General features: G+C 46.0%; 1 protein-coding gene across 1 annotated transcript; it reads right to left on the reverse strand.

Annotated features, from left to right (window-relative positions):
• Window positions 1-10,421: 10,421 nt before the first annotated feature.
• On the reverse strand, window positions 10,422-14,753 carry RTP2 (receptor transporter protein 2). The gene is made up of 2 exons (XM_054481182.1): window positions 14,159-14,753; window positions 10,422-11,173 (listed from the first exon to the last, which is right to left on the reverse strand). The coding sequence occupies exons 1-2, from the start codon at window positions 14,320-14,322 to the stop codon at window positions 10,660-10,662; spliced, it is 678 nt and encodes a 225-aa protein (XP_054337157.1). The 5' UTR covers window positions 14,323-14,753; the 3' UTR covers window positions 10,422-10,659.
• Window positions 14,754-16,355: the final 1,602 nt, after the last annotated feature.

The following is a 16,355-nucleotide window of genomic DNA, read 5'->3' on the forward strand; positions in this document are numbered from 1 at the left end:
TGTGTTTGTGTATCATTACATCAGGCAATGTGGAAAAAAAAAGAACATTAGGTTGATACCAGAATTTTACTCTACCACAATAAATTCCAGAGACATTGAAATAGTGCCTTCTAAGTTTTGAGAGGAAAAGAAGTTAAAAGTGTGATAAAAGAATGTAATGGTTGGCCGTGCCATTTTTCATGGGTAAGAGCTACAGAAAGCCATTCCTAGAGAAGCATATCACCTACGTACCCTCTCTGAAAATGTTACTCACCAAAGTGCTTTAAGTAAAATGAAGAAAATAAGCAAAATAAAGAACTCAAAAGTAAAGTGGACTGGTATAAAAATGATGAGGACAAAGAAACCTGTAAAGTTTTAAAGTGCATTACTGAATTTCTTGTCAATATTATGGAATATAATGCATTTGTCTAATATAATTTGTGAAAGAGAATGTATAAGCTGTATTCTATGAATTTAATTAAAAATAGTAGATTATTTTGACAAAATTGGAAATCCAGGTTGGCAGAGAAGAAAGCATGTTAAATTCCTTCCCACTTACCAAAAGAATTCATAGCTTATGTAAATATTTGAAATTAATATAAGAATATAAGTTAACATATACATTTGTTTTACAACTTTCTATAGGCAAATTATTTTTTAAATCTAACAATTCTGTAAAATAAGTTTTTAAAAGATTAAGAAACAGCAAAACAAATTATTTTTGCACGTAGGATTTTCCTTCTCCTTAATTTCTAGATCAGCCACAAATATATTTTGTTTCATTTTAATCCAAATTTTAAAACATGCTTTTAAAATTTCCAGACACTCTAATTTCATTTTATTTTAGTTTGGTTAATTTTTTTGTTTTGATTTCTCTGTTAAATATATTACAGTCAGAAACATTTTTTCTGCATAATTTTATTTCATTTTGGTTCATTGAGACATCGGAGTGCCTCACAGACACTAGAAAAAGAAATATAGCATCCCTTTATCAATGTCCTTAAGCCAAAGACCACCAGGAACATACCCGTCACTGAACACAGCTGAGTTTTTTTGACTCTTTGCTACAAGTGAGGATGCCCACAAGAATCATGAAGCATTTCAGTAATAGTGTATTAAAATATACTGTGGCATTTGAGCATATGTTAGGTGGTTTGGGGTAGGTTCACCTAAGTGGGGCTTTGTTCTGAATTGGTTGCTGTCAAAAAGTGAGGATCACTCTATGATTGGGTATCTTAATGAATCTTCCCTAGAAGGTGAGAAGAAGAGCATGAGGCTAAAGCCGTGATTGGTAAAGAAATAGCCACTCATACTGGCCAAGATACAGGGTTGTTTAGTCATATTGTGGTTTGGACAATGTTCATGTTTCTATCTGAATTCAGACGTGACTATATAGGGGGACCTCAGGCTTGCCTTGATCTGTCATCATCACAGAGTGGCCTTGCATGAGGCTGGTGTTCTGTGGAATTGTTTATGTACAACAGGAGAGACCTGCAGCCTGGCTGTGAGGGCCAGGCCATCCCAGGTGTCAGAGCCTGCTACTCTCTTTCCAATCTTTTATATACACACTTTGATAAGTGAATACACACACATATTCACATATAGTCAAAGGTTTTATATACTTTATTTTCTGTTAGGAACATTTAACCTTGCTTAATGAATCTACTATATATAATGTATATGCATATATGTATATCTCTAAAGAGGTAATTCATTTTTATTGTAGAAACAAACAAAAGGAAACAAAAAAGCAAAAGGGAAATCATCAATACTATAACTTTTCTCAATTGAATTCAACATCTGTGAACAGTTGGGACCAGAAACAAATTGTTTGGTTAGGCTGGTTATTAAATTAGTTAGTTGACTTTATTTTCAGCATTAAATAAGCAAAGCTTTACGTCATTTGACTAAAGTTATTAGTTTTGTGATTTGGAGCCCAGATTACCACTCCCCACAGAGCACTTAAAGAGATAATTTATTTCTGTACCTAAAGATGAGAACTGAAACGATTCTCAGCTATGTGAGTGAGAAACAAAGAGGATGGAAAAAGATCAGAATGGAGGGGCTGTTGAATTCTTCCATTAATACATGCATAGTGCCTAGTACAAAATATATGATCCTTCAAATGTTTGTAGAGGGCACAACGATAGGGTTGTTCAGCACATTATTTTTGGCTTTTAAAGTTCTAAAAATGATGATAAAAGGTCTATCAAAAATTAATGCCCACAGAATGAATTTACTCCTTTTTTTGAGCCAAGAGACCTATCTTCGCCCAACTCCAGCCTACCTTGATGTTTTGCTCTATTTCTAGCCAGTGCTTCCAGACTCACAAGCCCCCACTCCATGGCTCTCGCCCTCCATCCTCCTGCCCTCCTCTGGCACTCGCTTGCTTATTGCTCCTTGAACATAAATAAACTCTGCTTCTAGGTCTTCCTTCTTCTCCACTTGGCCTGGGATACACTTAGCTCCCTGTCAGACCAGGAATGACCTCCCAACCTACTCCTATACCTCCTTCAAACTGTACCCTTTCCTGAGAAAGCATTTCTTTTTTTTTTTTTGAGATGGACTCTTGCTCTGTCGCCAGGCTGGACTGCAGTGGCACAATCTCAGCTCACTGAAACCTCCACATCCTGGGTTCAAGGAATTCTCCTGCCTCAGCCTCCCAAGTAGCTAGGTTTACAGGCACCTGCCACCACACCTGGCTAATTTTTGTATTTTTGTAGAGATGGGGTTTCACCATGTTGGCCAGGATGGTCTCGATCTCCTGACCTCGTGGTCCACCTCAGGCTCCCAAAGTGCTGGGATTACAGGCATGAGCCACCGCGCCTGGCCCTGAGACACCATTTCTAACACCACATCCTCAAGTTATGATCAGGTTCACCCCTTTCCTAGCGCAGCACTGACTAGCACACGTTGGATCCCACCCCACCCACTGTAATCCCTCTAAGTCAGGGACTATGTCTAATTATCTTTGTGGTCCTGAAACTTAGGACAAGCCAAGAGTAAAATAGTCCAGAATAGATATATGTTGAACTACGAATGAAAATTAAGGAAATACAGCTGTATCTTTAGAACACACTCCTCGTCTTGTTTTGCCAAGGTTGGTAATGGGTTCGTCATCCTCATTCCACTGTCTTGTTGTACTGGTGCTCTGATTTGCAGACTACCAGCACAGCATTCTTTTGTGTATTTTACTGTCCTCTTCATCAGGTGCTCTGCAAACAACTGCCAACCAGTAATCAGTGAAAACCATATTTTCTTACTCAACGGTGCAAAATTAGCACAAAGATTCACAAGGGGGTTATTAAGCACTGTAACACCTACAATATAGATATAGTTATATGATATAGACAAACAAAAATAAATAAAAAGCCACTCTTGACAGGTCACACAGACCTCATAAGAGGTGGGGAACAAAAATCTGTTCCATCTTAAAGCAACAAAGGTATATTATCGCTGGGTTAATTTCACACCAAATATCTATAAGAGTTCTCTTTTAAACTTTTTTTTTTTTTTTTGAGACAGGGTCTGGCTTTGCTGTCTAGGCTGGAGTGTGGTGGTACAATCTCAGCTCATTGCAACCTCCGCCCCTTGGGTTCAAGTGATCCTTCCCACCTCAGCCTCTCAAGTAGCTGGGAATACAAGCACACACAACCATGCCTAGCTAATTTTTGTATTTGTTTGTAGAGACAGGGTTTCACCATGTTGCCCAGGCTGGTCTCGAACTCCTGTGATCAAGTGATCTGCCCATCTTGGCTTCGCCAAGTGCTGGGATTACAGGCATGAGCCACCATGCCAAGCTTCTCCTGGGCTTCTTGTCAATTATTGTAGCAAACAATGTTTGCGCATTTCTCAGAAACCTCTGTATCTAGATTTCTAGAAGTCTAACTTCCTTTTCTTGTCTTTGGATATTGGGCTTAAGTCCAGATGTCATCCAGATATTAGTGGGTAACTCTGCCCTCCGGGCAAGGTGCCATGGTCCTCGCCTACTCTCTGAGCTACATCTCCATACATGTTCATGTTGCTCAAATAGGTTAATTTAGGCGGGGTGCGGTGGTTCATGCCTGTAATCCCAGCTCTTTGGGAGGCCGAGGTTGGCAGATTGCATGAGCTCAGGGGTTCAAGACCAGCCTGGGCAATGTGGTGAAACCTCGTCTCTACAAAAAATATAAAAAATAGCTGGGTGTGGTGGGGGGTGCCTGTAGTCCCAGCTACTTGGGATGCTGAGGAGGGAGGGTCATTTGAGCCCAGGAGGCGGAGGTTGCAGTTAGCCGAAATTGCACCATTGCACTCTAGCCTGGGTGACAGAGCAAGACCCTGTATCAGAAAAAAGAAAAATATGTTTATTTAATTTTTTATTTCTCAGCAGTCTGGGCTCCTGTATCAGGTTTAAACTAATTAGCTCACTAGCCTTACAAAACTCAACATCTCACAAAACCTCAGTTTCCCCTCTGTAAGTGTGAATAATTATAGTGTGTATGTCATGGGTTTTTATTAAAGGGAAATTAAACATAATAGCTAGCACAGGGCCAACATTTCCTTTCCGTCCAGCTTGGGGGTATGAGATATTGCAGTGCATGAAATATTACAACATTGTTGTTAGGGGGAGGAAGGATGTAATAGGGAACATTGCATCTAACAAGACAAGAATTTGGTCAGTGAGCCATTCTGATTAAACAGTTACTCTAGGCCAGCTTCTGGGGATAGAAAGATTAAAAAAAAAAAAAACTGACAGTGATGGGAAGATACACCTGCAAACAAGTAATGACAACACAGCATGCCAAGGGCAGTAGCAGAGGTAGCCTCAGGTGGTGAAATCCCAACACTGCCTGGGGCTGTGAAAGAAGGCTCACAGGGAAGCTAATGCTCAAACCAAGCAAGACTGAAGGAAAAATGTTTGGAAACCAGTGGGGTAAGACGTTCCAGGGAAAGGGAACAGCAGAATTTGAAGGGCACTGGCTTAACTGCAGTAGCAGAATGGCACTGTGGTTGAGAACTCATGTTTTGGGGTCACAGCAACCTGGATTTCAACATTAGCACTGAGACTTACTCACTAGGTCACCATGAGCCAGTTTCTTACCTTCTCTTAAGCCTCAGCTGTAAAATAGGGATAAAATAGTACCTGCCTCAAAGGGTTGTTTTCAGAATTCAGCGAGGTAATGCACATAAAAGTGCTTAGCACAGCACCTCATGCACAGTAAATAATTGCAATAGTAAATGTTTATGGAGCTCCTTCTCAACGAATGTTATTTTTTATTATGATCTGGAAATGAAGTGTGCCTGGCTAATGAGACTAAGTTTTGTCCAATGGCAGGAGGGAGCTCTGGAAGAGTCCAAGCACAGGACTATGTGAATCATACCTGATAATTAGAAAATCACCCTGGGATGGTGGCAGATTGGAAAGTGGATTGTAAGGGAAGAGGCTATAGGCATAAAGATTATTGAGGGGGCTACTAAGGAAAGAGATACTAAATGACTTGGTTTGGGCAGCAGTAGCGGGAAGGAAAGAAAGGAGGCCAACCCCAGAGGTACTTGGGAAGAACAATCAACAGGACATGGGACATGGTGACCAATTATTGGGAGGTGGGGTAGGGCCATGAAAGAGGATCAAGGGAACAGTATCCAGATTTCTGAGAAGTAAGAGAAGTGGGTTTCTATGGCAAAGGGACAAGCCCAGCTTTAGTCATGCTGCCTTTGATGGGAGCACTCCGTGAACAGGTCAATTGGTCCGTGGGTCTGGAGCTCTGTGGAGATGCTTAGAGAACCTGTGAAGACCACGAGTTCCTATGGGGTGATCATGCTGGAAATTATGAGTATGTTACTGAGGAAACAAGCAGAGTGAGATGAGACTCCCAGGATGGGTGAGGAAAAAGCTCCCACAAAGAATGTTACAGTGGAGAGAAAAATGACAGAGCAGATGGAGGAGCAAGTACTGATATGGAATCTTCAAGGAGGGAATATAAAATGCAGCAGACACATCAAGTAAGATGACTACAGACAAGTGGCCAATGGTTTGTCTCTATCTTAGAATGTCTGTGGTCATTCAGGTGTTTATCATTAGATTGTCTGAGGTCACCCAGGTGTCCCTATCATTAGAATGCCTGGTGTTGGCCAGGAGTGTCTCCCATGAGAATGCCTGTGGTTGGCCATGAGTCTCTATTTTTAGAATTCATGAGGTCGCCCTGTTGCTTCTATCCTTAGAATTCCAGGGATTGCGCAGATGTCTCTAACATTAGAATGCCTGGGGTCAAACAGGAGTCTCTTTGACCAAAGAGAAGTAGCCAATGATTTGGCAATGGAGTGTTTAGTGACTGTTTCAGAAACATGAAAATGAGATTTCCATGGATTCAGGAGTAAATAGATAGAGATAAATGTAATCTACTCCTTTGAGAAACTTGATTTTGAAAGAATTTTCTTTTTAATGAAATGGCAATAGTCCAAGGGGAATGTGGAATCAGAGCAGTGTCATTCTAGTTAACTATGGAAAAGACACAGGCGTATTTATATACCGAGAAAGTGAGCTGGTAGAGAAGGAGAAGTAGACTATGTTTATGTTTCATTTTCCCAGACCCTGTCTCTTTTTATCTGTTCTAGCCCCCTTGTCCTCACTTCCATTTTCAGTGGCTCATCATCCCCCAACTAGCAGTCCTCACCTCAGATGCCCCAGCGTTGCTGACCCTCTGAGGCATGACCTCTCCCTTGACACAATCTTGGCTGTTTAGCCCTACCCTCATGAACCACAATTTCAGTAAGAGATGCTGCTGATGCCACTTCATCCCAATCCCGTCCCTTCATGTTCCTTAAGATTCCCAGGGTTGGCCAAGTTCTCTGGAGATCACTTGACTCCCAGGCTCCTTGACATCCATTTTCCCAGAAACCACCAGGCGTCCGCAGCTGGGCAATGGCCCCGAGGGTCACACACCCTGCACTGGCCCCACTGAGCACCATCTGCAGCTGATGAAAGTGAATCCAGAACCTCACGTTCCTACTAATTTACAACCACTACAGCCTCATGCTCTTCTTGTACTCTTTTGCTGAACCCAACCAAATAAAGGCAGAGGTTCTTCCAGATTGCCTAGTTCTTTGCTCTTGCAGGTCCACAGAGAAATCTGACAAGCCACCAGGATTCCTTTGCCAGTGCTGGAGAAGAGTAAAGCCAGCCTGCAGAGACAGACAGCAGGTGGGGCGCAGTGCTCAAAGCAGCCCCTCTCTGAGAACACATCTAACCAAACACTAAATCCCTGAACCTCACCTTCAGCTCTCAGGCCCCACTTGGGTGCTCTGAAGGTGGGCTATAGAAAGATGTGAATGTCGGGACAATTAAGGGTGTGAATAGGAGAGTTTCTGTTTCCAGTTCCAGACAATGATCAACACAGTATCATCTGACCCCAGCTCATGAGTCAAACTGCCCGCCTCACAGCTATGCCTGAGGGAATGGGAACAGCAAATGCATTTACCCTGAAGGGGTGGTCCCATGGACTAGCCAGAGGGGAAGGTGCTGGGGGACAGGTGCTGTCTGCCTCCACTTGCTCACACCTCTCCTTGGGCATGACCTCCTCTGCATGGAGACACACAGTCCTGCTCTCACCTGGAAGATCCACATCTGCAGATCTGCCTCATCTGCCCCTTCTCTCACCATCACCAGGTACTAGGATGGCTATCAAATTTGCCACAATGTATATTCATACAGAATGAAAGAGGAGCATCTCCCTGCATCATGGGTAGCTAGTTGTGTCCTACCACATCTCTGCTGAGCACAGGAATGTATAAACACACTTTAAAATATGTGTATGGGTTATGGGTGGTGGCTCACGTCTGTAATCCCAGCACTTTGGGAGGCCAAGGCGGGCAGATTGCTTGAGGTCAGGAGTTCAAGACCAGCCTGGCCAACATGGTGAAACCCTGTTTCTACTAAAAACACAAAAAATTAGCCAGGCATGGTGGCGCACACCTGTAGTCCCAGCTACTCAGGAGACTGAGGCAGGAGAATCACTTGAACCCGGGAAGTGGAGGTTGCAGTGAGTCGAGATTGTGCCACTGCACCAAAAAAAAAAAAAAAAAAAAAAAAAAAAAGTGTGTATGATCCACCCCTGTGATCTGCTTCCTATCCCATACCCAGTTGACCAGACCCACTTTCCATCTCCTCTCCAAGCACCCACCAAACCAAGATACGCACACTGAGCTATCATCTTGCAATGAATTTCAACATGTCCCCCAGCTGCCTTTTGGGGCGCTGCTACTTTCAATGAAAAAGAAAAGCCAGAAGTTGTGCCTCTGCTGAGACTCTTGCAGCCTTCTTGCAGCTAAGTGTTGCCTGGGACTCATCTCTGGTATCAGGTCATCGTGCAGCCAAGCCTGCTATGGCATGGACCTCGATGTTCAGGTCAGGATGGCGGATGACTAATACAGGGCCTTCTGGAAGCATTCTGCCAGCCCAAGTACACTTCACAGCTTTGATAACATCCTACAGGATATGAAGAAAGTTTATGAGGAAGTGCTAGCAACGTCACAAGTCTACGACTGACTCCCTATGAGAGCACTACCAAGAAAAGAAGTCACAGAAACCCACCTGAGGAGCATCCTAAATTAAAACATTTTATGACCTTGTCCATCTCAAGAAATGCAGGCCCAGCCTAATACTCCATAAGGAAGGTGGAGCCTAATACTCCATAAGGAAGGTGGAGCCTAATACTCCATAAGGAAGGTGGCCTTGCTGAAGGCACAGTCTTTATGCAATCTATACTCCTGATCCTGTTTTCCCTTTTCCTTGTTCTCCATCTCCTACTTCACAATCCACCTTGGTTTCCAACACTTGTATCAACCTTCCATTTCCTTGACAACCTATTTTTGGACACGCTTTTCTGTCTCAAACTTGTACTTCCTTCAAGACACAGCGATGGGCCAGGAGTAGTGGCTCATGCCTATAATCCCAGCAGTTTAGGAGGCCAAGGAGGACAGATGCTTGAGCCCAGGAGTTCGAGACCAACTTGGGCAACGTAGCAAAACCCTGTCTCTACAAAAAATTACAGTAATTCCGCCTATGTTGGGGTGCCCCTGTGGTCCCAGCTACTTGTGAGGCTGAAGTGAGGGATCACTTGAGCCTGAGAGTTCAAAGCTGCAGTGAGCTGTGATGGTGCTACTGAACTCCAGCCTGAGCAACAGAATGAGATCATGTCTTAAAAAAAAAAAAGAAGAAGAAGAAGAAGACACAGCTGTGGCATTTAAGGTCTCTGAACCCTACACAGGGGCTGTAAGAAACTGGCAATTGGCACCCCACCCCTATGGTCTACTTTCTTTCCCAGATCCAGTTGACCAGACCCACTTTCTTCCCCCACCCCCGCCGCTAAGACAGTCTTGCTCTGTCACCCAGCCTGGAGTGCAGTGGCACGATCTTGGCTCACTACAACCTCCGCCTCCTGGGTTCAAGCAATTCTCCTGCCTCAGTCTCCCAGGTAGCTGGGACTACAGGTGTGCACCACCAGGCCCAGCTAATTTTTGTATTTTTAGTATAGATGGGGTTTCACCATGTTGGCCATGATGCCCAGCTAATTTTTGTATTTTTAGTAGAGGCAGGGTTTCACCATGTTGGCCAAGATGGTCTCTATCTCCTGACCTTGTGATCTGCCTGCCTCAACCTCCCAAAGTGCTGGGATTACAGGTGTGAGTCACCGCACCCGGCCCAGACCCACTTTCCATGTCCTCTCAGGAAATAAGGTAAGACAACACTAGGACCTTCAGTTGCTACTCAACAGAGAGGCAGAAGCACAGAGATAATCTATTTACAGTATTTATCTATCTTTACCACACCCCACACCACATTTACCTGCCCCAGAAGGCTTCATGCTGCACCTTTAAACCTGTACCCACCTCTTAGTGGTATACGTCCACATACATTTAAGTGGGAATTTCAAGTTCTGGACTGGAGTTCACCAACAGAAATTTCTGTATCTGTACATTGCAATATGTTAGCCACTGGCCATATATGGGTACTGTGCACTTGATATGTGTGGCTGGTGTGACTGAGGAATGGAATTGTTAATGTTATTCCATTCTAATTAATTTAAATTGAAATATCCACATATGGCTAGTGGCCAACATATTGGACAGTGCAGCTCTAGACAATTCCAGCCAAGCAGACCCTAGCACCAGAGTAAAAAAAACTAAGCTTCAGAACGATGGGAGCAGGTTCTCCAGGAGAGGACCAGGTACCTTGTCCCTAAGCATTGAATGGGGCCACTGCCCTCTCCAAAAGGAAGCAAGGCAGGATGGGCAGAGGCAGCTGAAGGTGAGCTTAAGGACCAGGCAGGATTAACACAGAACCTAATGGGGTCATAATGGGGGATGATATATGGAAATGAAGCATAAGGAGAGGTAGAGATGGAGGTGGAGGAGGGAAAGGAAGCAGGTCCCACCCTGTTGACTTAGTACCAGCACCAATCCTGGCAAGCTCTAAAACCTTTATTACACCTTTTTCCCCTTCCCCCATTGTTGTCACATCCAGTGAAAGAATCATTACATATCTTCTAATGCAATCCTCTCATTCCGCAGATGCATAAACTGAGGCCCAAAGAGGTGACCGGACTGTCCAGCCATATGTTGAATCTGTAGCAGGATCAAGTCCAGACTGTGTCCTCCCCACTTTCAAGCCCAAGTGCCCTCTCCCACCCTTAACCAGCTCCACTAAAAGAAGGCAGGACTGCGGAAGGAGAACTGCAGGTAGACAACGAGCAGGCAGAGAGAGGCCCAGAAGAGGCACCAGCGAAGAGACAAGAAGTTGTAGCCGGATCCCGCCTGGGCCCTCGGCTTGGAGGCTTCAGAGGGGTAGGTGGTCACCTCCTCCTCCAGCAGCTTCTCGCTGGGCTTCCAGTGCACGATGCCCTCCTGGCAGGCCTCACAGAACTCTGCACGATGCGGCCAGCTGTCCGGGCGGCTGGCCACGTGGATGCGGTACTGGCCACCGTCCTCGTCGTAGCACTGCTCGCGCAGGCTGGTGATGAGGTTGTCCACCAGGCCCTCGATGTTCTCCTCCAGCATGCTGGACTCGTCCAGACGCGCCGTGCCACACTCATAGCACAGCTGCTTGTAGACGCGCATGCGCACCGAGCCCATCCGCCGGGCACGGTCCAGATGCATATGGAAGAGGATGACCACGTGGGCAGACTGCCAGGTGTGCCAGCACCAGGAGCAGTGGAACCTGCCGGGAGGAGAAGGAGGGGTGGAGAAGGTGGGCATCCCAGAGACGCCTGCCCTGAGAAGCTCTGAGAGGGAAAAAAAGCCTGTGTGCCCGTGCTTGGAGATGGAGGCAGTGTTTACTGCCCTGTGGATTCATTAGCACTCCAAGGCCGGCCTGCTATCGCCTCCTCCTGGTGAGCACCCCTGGGACCCGAGCAGCATCCTCAGGAGCCAGTGCCGGAGCCATCTGGCATCCAGCAGTCCTCTAGAGCTGTCTCCTGAGGTCTCAGCTGCCCCCCAGCCCGATGCACTCAGGGCTTGCACCTGGGCGCTGTGCAGGGTCATTCCCCCTCTCTGGGCTTCATTTCTCATCTGTGAAATGCAGTGTGTTGGCGTCCAGTAAGGGTCCTTCCTCTGTGACCTCCTGCGACTCTAATAAGAAGGATGACATACACCATCTAACTCATGCATCTTGCTTACTCTGGGGAGAAGAGATGCCTCTAACTGTGCCAAGCACAGACCCTGGCACACTGTAGGTCCTCAGTAAACCACTGAGAATGATGGGATGGACAGACCGGTAGATGGGTAGGATCAACTGGCTTTTAGGAGGAACTACCAAGTTTAGTTACTACATCTTCACAAAGAACACTCCCCAGTCTCTTGACAAGTCTTCTCTAGATCCCACTCTAGCCCTGCAGTGGGGACTGGAAAAGAGGGTACTCATTCCCATTGCCACTCCTCACACACACAGACACACACACACACACACACACATTTTCTCTTTCTCTTTTGCATGCACACAGGCCACTTGGCCTAACCTGGGCTTTCTAGAGTCCCAGCCTCAGGAAGTGTGGTGGGTGGTAGCCTGGGGCTCATCGAGGCAAGCCCCACTCACTCCACCCCCACCACTAGGTAGGGCTCATCTAGGTAATCCCCACTCACTCCACCCCCACCACTGCCTGCACACCTTCAGTGATGTAGCGCTCCTGACCTCCAGGGCAGTTCTTTCCTTCCCTGAGATGAGCCTCTTCCAGGCCTCTGTTATAGAGGCTTCACAGGCAGTCAGATGTCCACTGGGCTGACCCTGCCCTCATCACTGGCCCTTTCTGGATCCATTGTATGATGGCCTTGAAGGACTTCTGATTAGGAACTCAATTCAGTCCAACAGACACCATTCAACACCTACCATATGCCAAGCACCACTCAACCCAGGCTGTGGGATAGAGGTGAGGCCAAGCCTGGCTCTGACCCCTGAAAGCCTGATCACATGAGCATAGAACAGTACCCAGAATGGCCCAAGGTGTGGTTGGCAGGTCAGAGGAACCTAGTTGGTACTGAATCAGGAGAGGTTCCCTGCCCCCAGTGCTGGGTGAGAGCTGCAGGGCATCTGCCTGTTTAGAGACAGAGTGAGCCTGTGCACAAATAAGCTCATGGGCAGCAGTTCTTCAGCCCTTCCTGAGGCCAGCTGGGAGCCACAAGTCACCAGCCAGGAGTTAGAGGAGCTGACCCCTGAAGCAAGAGGAGACATGGGCTTGCTGAGCTCAGCCCCTAAACTCTGGATCCCGGGCACTCAAGTTTCCAGGTGTCTGCACCTCTTCCACCAGGCAGTTCAAATGCTTTATGTTTTCAGTCTCCTTCTACACCTTTTTACATCAAGCCAACCCAGAATTGCTTCACCTACATCAAGTTAGGCCTCACATCTTAAATTCAAAAATATCAGATCTGGGAGCAGGGGAGCTTAAGAAGCATCTAGTTAGCCCTTTATTTCACTGAGAAGAGACGGAAGCACAGATAGTAAGAGAGGCATCCATGTACACACAGCTAGTTAGAGGCAGAGCCAGTGCTCAGCACATAACAGATACCCAACAGATGCTTCTTGAGTTGATGGAACTGACATGAATCAGCCAACCTCTGGTTTTCTGTCTTTTTTTCACAAGGCAGGTTTACTCCAATAATTCCAGGTCTTGGGGCAAGATTACAGATGTAAGCTCCCTACCCACATCTTGCCGCCTCTGTTCCCACCCTCAGCACCATTCTGCACCACGAGAAACTTCACACACATACACGTGAACAACCCAGCCTTTGTGTCCATGTTCTGGCTACATCTCCAGAGCACAGCCACTTATTGGCCTCTTTTGAATCCAAGGACACAGGAAAAAGGCCTGCACAGACCCTACAGATGGACTTGAGGTAGTTTGGGGAGGGATTTCTGTAGTCCCAGTCCGAAATCATGATCTAAAAGGAGGAAAGGCCTGTGGACTTTAGACGGCCTTGTCCCCTTGGCCTCAAGGACTCTTTGCCCTGTGGTAGACGTGCAGCTCCTATAAAGAGTGGGACCCTGGGCTCTAAGTTCCTAAAGAAAGTTTTGCTCAAAGTTAAATCTTTTTATCACAGGTACATAGATAATAGAGCTAGAGTGGATTGGATCGATTATCTAAGACCAACCCCCTCATTTTGCAAATATAAAAACTGAGAGTCAGAAAGGGAAACAGACTTGCCAAGTTTACAGGGCTACTTAGCTATATAGAGCCAGTTCATAGCACATAGCAGGTGGTCAATAAATGTTTCTGTATTCAGATCAAATTGGATTAATTCACTAAACATATCTAGGACCAGAGCATAGCTGTACCCCCCACATCCCCCTAACTCCTAGATTAAAGCTTTCCTCAATGGACCTCATAGCTTCCTTCCTTCAGTTGCGACTCACTCTTTAAATGTCAGAGATTGCAGGGACGTAGATGATATTACAGCTCTTCATTTAATGTGGACAACTAAGACCCAAAGATGGACCATAACTTGCTCAGGGTCACCCAGGGAGTTAGTAGTATTGCTAGGATTAAAAGCAAGAACTCTGTGACCCAGCCGGCTGTTCTTTGTCTTTTTCCCCATCTGAGCTGACACCAGAATAAGCCTGCCCCTGGGACTGGGCTCTGTCTCTCCTTGGAAAGTATCCCACAGCTGTGACCCAGGGGCTGTCTGCAAGGTCCCTCCCCACTGAGCCTCTCACCTGCCTGAGGCGTGCTGCTCCAGATACTGCTTCCAGCCAGGGGCCAGCTCACTGGGCTTGAGGTTGGGGTCTATGATGAGCTCCCAGCTGTCTGCTGGCTTTGCCACCTCCATCTTCTCATAGAAGACTTTCTTCCACTCACAAGTGGTCAAGCTGGTACACATGGTCCTGCCGGCAGAGGTGGCAGTTCGAGCTCAGCCCAGGTGAGAACACAGAGAGAGCACGGATAGTTGCGGGACAATTCAGTGTCTACGGTCTGAGAATCCTCATCGACAGGACTGGGAGGAAACAGGACCCAGCTCCCTCCTTTGTTACCCTGGAACCTGTTACCATGGTAGCCAGGCAGGGCACCAAGAGGGAGGGCTGGGGAGAAGGGAAGCCCCAAGAGGGAGTTTCAGGGCCCTGAGCTATGCTTCAGAGGCAGCGCTGTGTAGGCCTGAGAGGAGCAAGCACAGTGGGAGGCCCAACCTCAGACCACACTCATCTGGGTTTCCAGAGGTCTTCAGGAGGCAAGGACTATTTGGTGGCCCTGCTTCACCCAACTGCTCTTCTAGCATTCTCCACATCATGTGCTATGGTGACTACGACACCCTAGGAAGTCAAGGAGAAATGAGGGACAGGGAAAGGCAGAGACTGCTGCTTCCACACCCTCTCAAGTGCTGTGACCATCAGTTACCTTGTGCCTAGCACAAACTGCTTGACCTGTGTGCTGGCCAAGGCAGATCAGATCAGGAAACTGAAGTTTATGCAACCCCTAAGTGGCTCATCCAAGATTCAGATCTAGGCCTCTGAAACCAAGCTCATTTGTTTATTTATTTTAGTACTATTGTGCTCCTAACAGGGAACTGAGTGAGAAGTAACATCTCTTTGCCCAGGGCAATCTCAGACCATTTGGTGAGCTAGAATGTAATTTCATATGCCATGCAAAACACAGTAATAATATTTCAGATTCATAGTGTCATAGAACTGTTAGAGCCCATATTCAGTTCCTGGTCCCAAGCCAGGCTAAGGTGGCTGCTGGGGGAATGAGTTTGTTCTGTGCTGCAGGCTCCTGCTGCCTCCGTTGCTGCTGAGCTGGAGCAAGAGAGCATCCGTAGCTCTGTGATGCCCAATTTAAATTCTTTAGAGACTACAGGGGAATTTGACTTCAAATTTGGTAATCCAAGTGAAGACATGGTCACCTGAAGGGAGGCAGCCTTGAGCATGGAAAAGACAAGGCATGTGGCTGCTTACCCTAGCTTTGGTCCAACTTCCAGCTGTAATCATCTTATGATTCTTTAACCCGGAAATCTGGATCCCTAGACATGCACAGTTACAACAGTAAAGAGCATCAAGAAGTGAAACAGGTTGCTAAGAACCAGAAGCTCTTGGTGTTGAGTTGTCGAGTGGTTTTCAGGAAGGGTGAGGTCAGGGACAATGTCACTGGATTCTCTCTTGAAATGAAAAGGTGTTACTCTAGTGACTTGGTGCTAAAGACCTCAGAAAGGACACAATTGTCTTCGAACCGTTGACTGATAGCTGTAGAAGAGCTCTTTTATTTTTAAAAATCTGGTTTATTTCTTGAACTCTTCATTTCTTAACCAAAATTTCTTGATGTTGAATTAAAACAACGGAGGCCTGGAAATGGAAAATTACTGGCCCAGGCTCTCAGGACTGGGGAGCTGAAACCTCACTGGGGATTCCCTTTGAAGCCAGTTACCAGACCAGGTGAGACAGAGGGATCCATGAATGGCCAGGAACTGAATGAAGCTGAGATGAGCTTATGACCTGGCCTAGACCCTCGTGCCAGGAATGAACCTCTAAGAAGTATTATACCCTTGTTCCCAGAACAAATGGCAATAAAGGAAAAACAGAAAGAGGATGAGAATTGTCAGGGTTTACCTGTTTTTTTGTTTTCCTCAAATGATGCAATCCCCTTAGGCCTAGTATCAGGTTTAATTTAGCATAGCAGCTTTCTAAGCAGAGACCAATATAACTCATCTTTCTGTATAACAGCACTGTTTTCACTTTTCATACAATCAGAGAGCACAATTACTATTTCAATTTTCCGCGAATGACACTATCTTATTCCAGAACCCACGATTTAAGAGCTCACGAATGTATATTGTCTACAGCTGTGGCCACATCACACTCTGGCAGCTTCATTTTACATATTTTATCTAGGTAATACTTTTTCAAATAAAGAAATTGTTATTTC

This window comes from Pongo pygmaeus, chromosome 2 (genome assembly GCF_028885625.2).
Source record: "Pongo pygmaeus isolate AG05252 chromosome 2, NHGRI_mPonPyg2-v2.0_pri, whole genome shotgun sequence".
Lineage (NCBI taxonomy): Eukaryota > Metazoa > Chordata > Mammalia > Primates > Hominidae > Pongo > Pongo pygmaeus.

Coding starts and splice junctions, on each gene's coding strand:
- RTP2 (XM_054481182.1), bottom strand. CDS start 14,322: ATGTGTACCAGCTTGACCACTTGTGAGTGGAAGAAAGTCTTCTATGAG. Junction 11,174..14,158: donor GAGCAGCACGCCTCAGGCAG/GTGAGAGGCTCA, acceptor TCCTCCCGGCAG/GTTCCACTGCTCCTGGTGCT.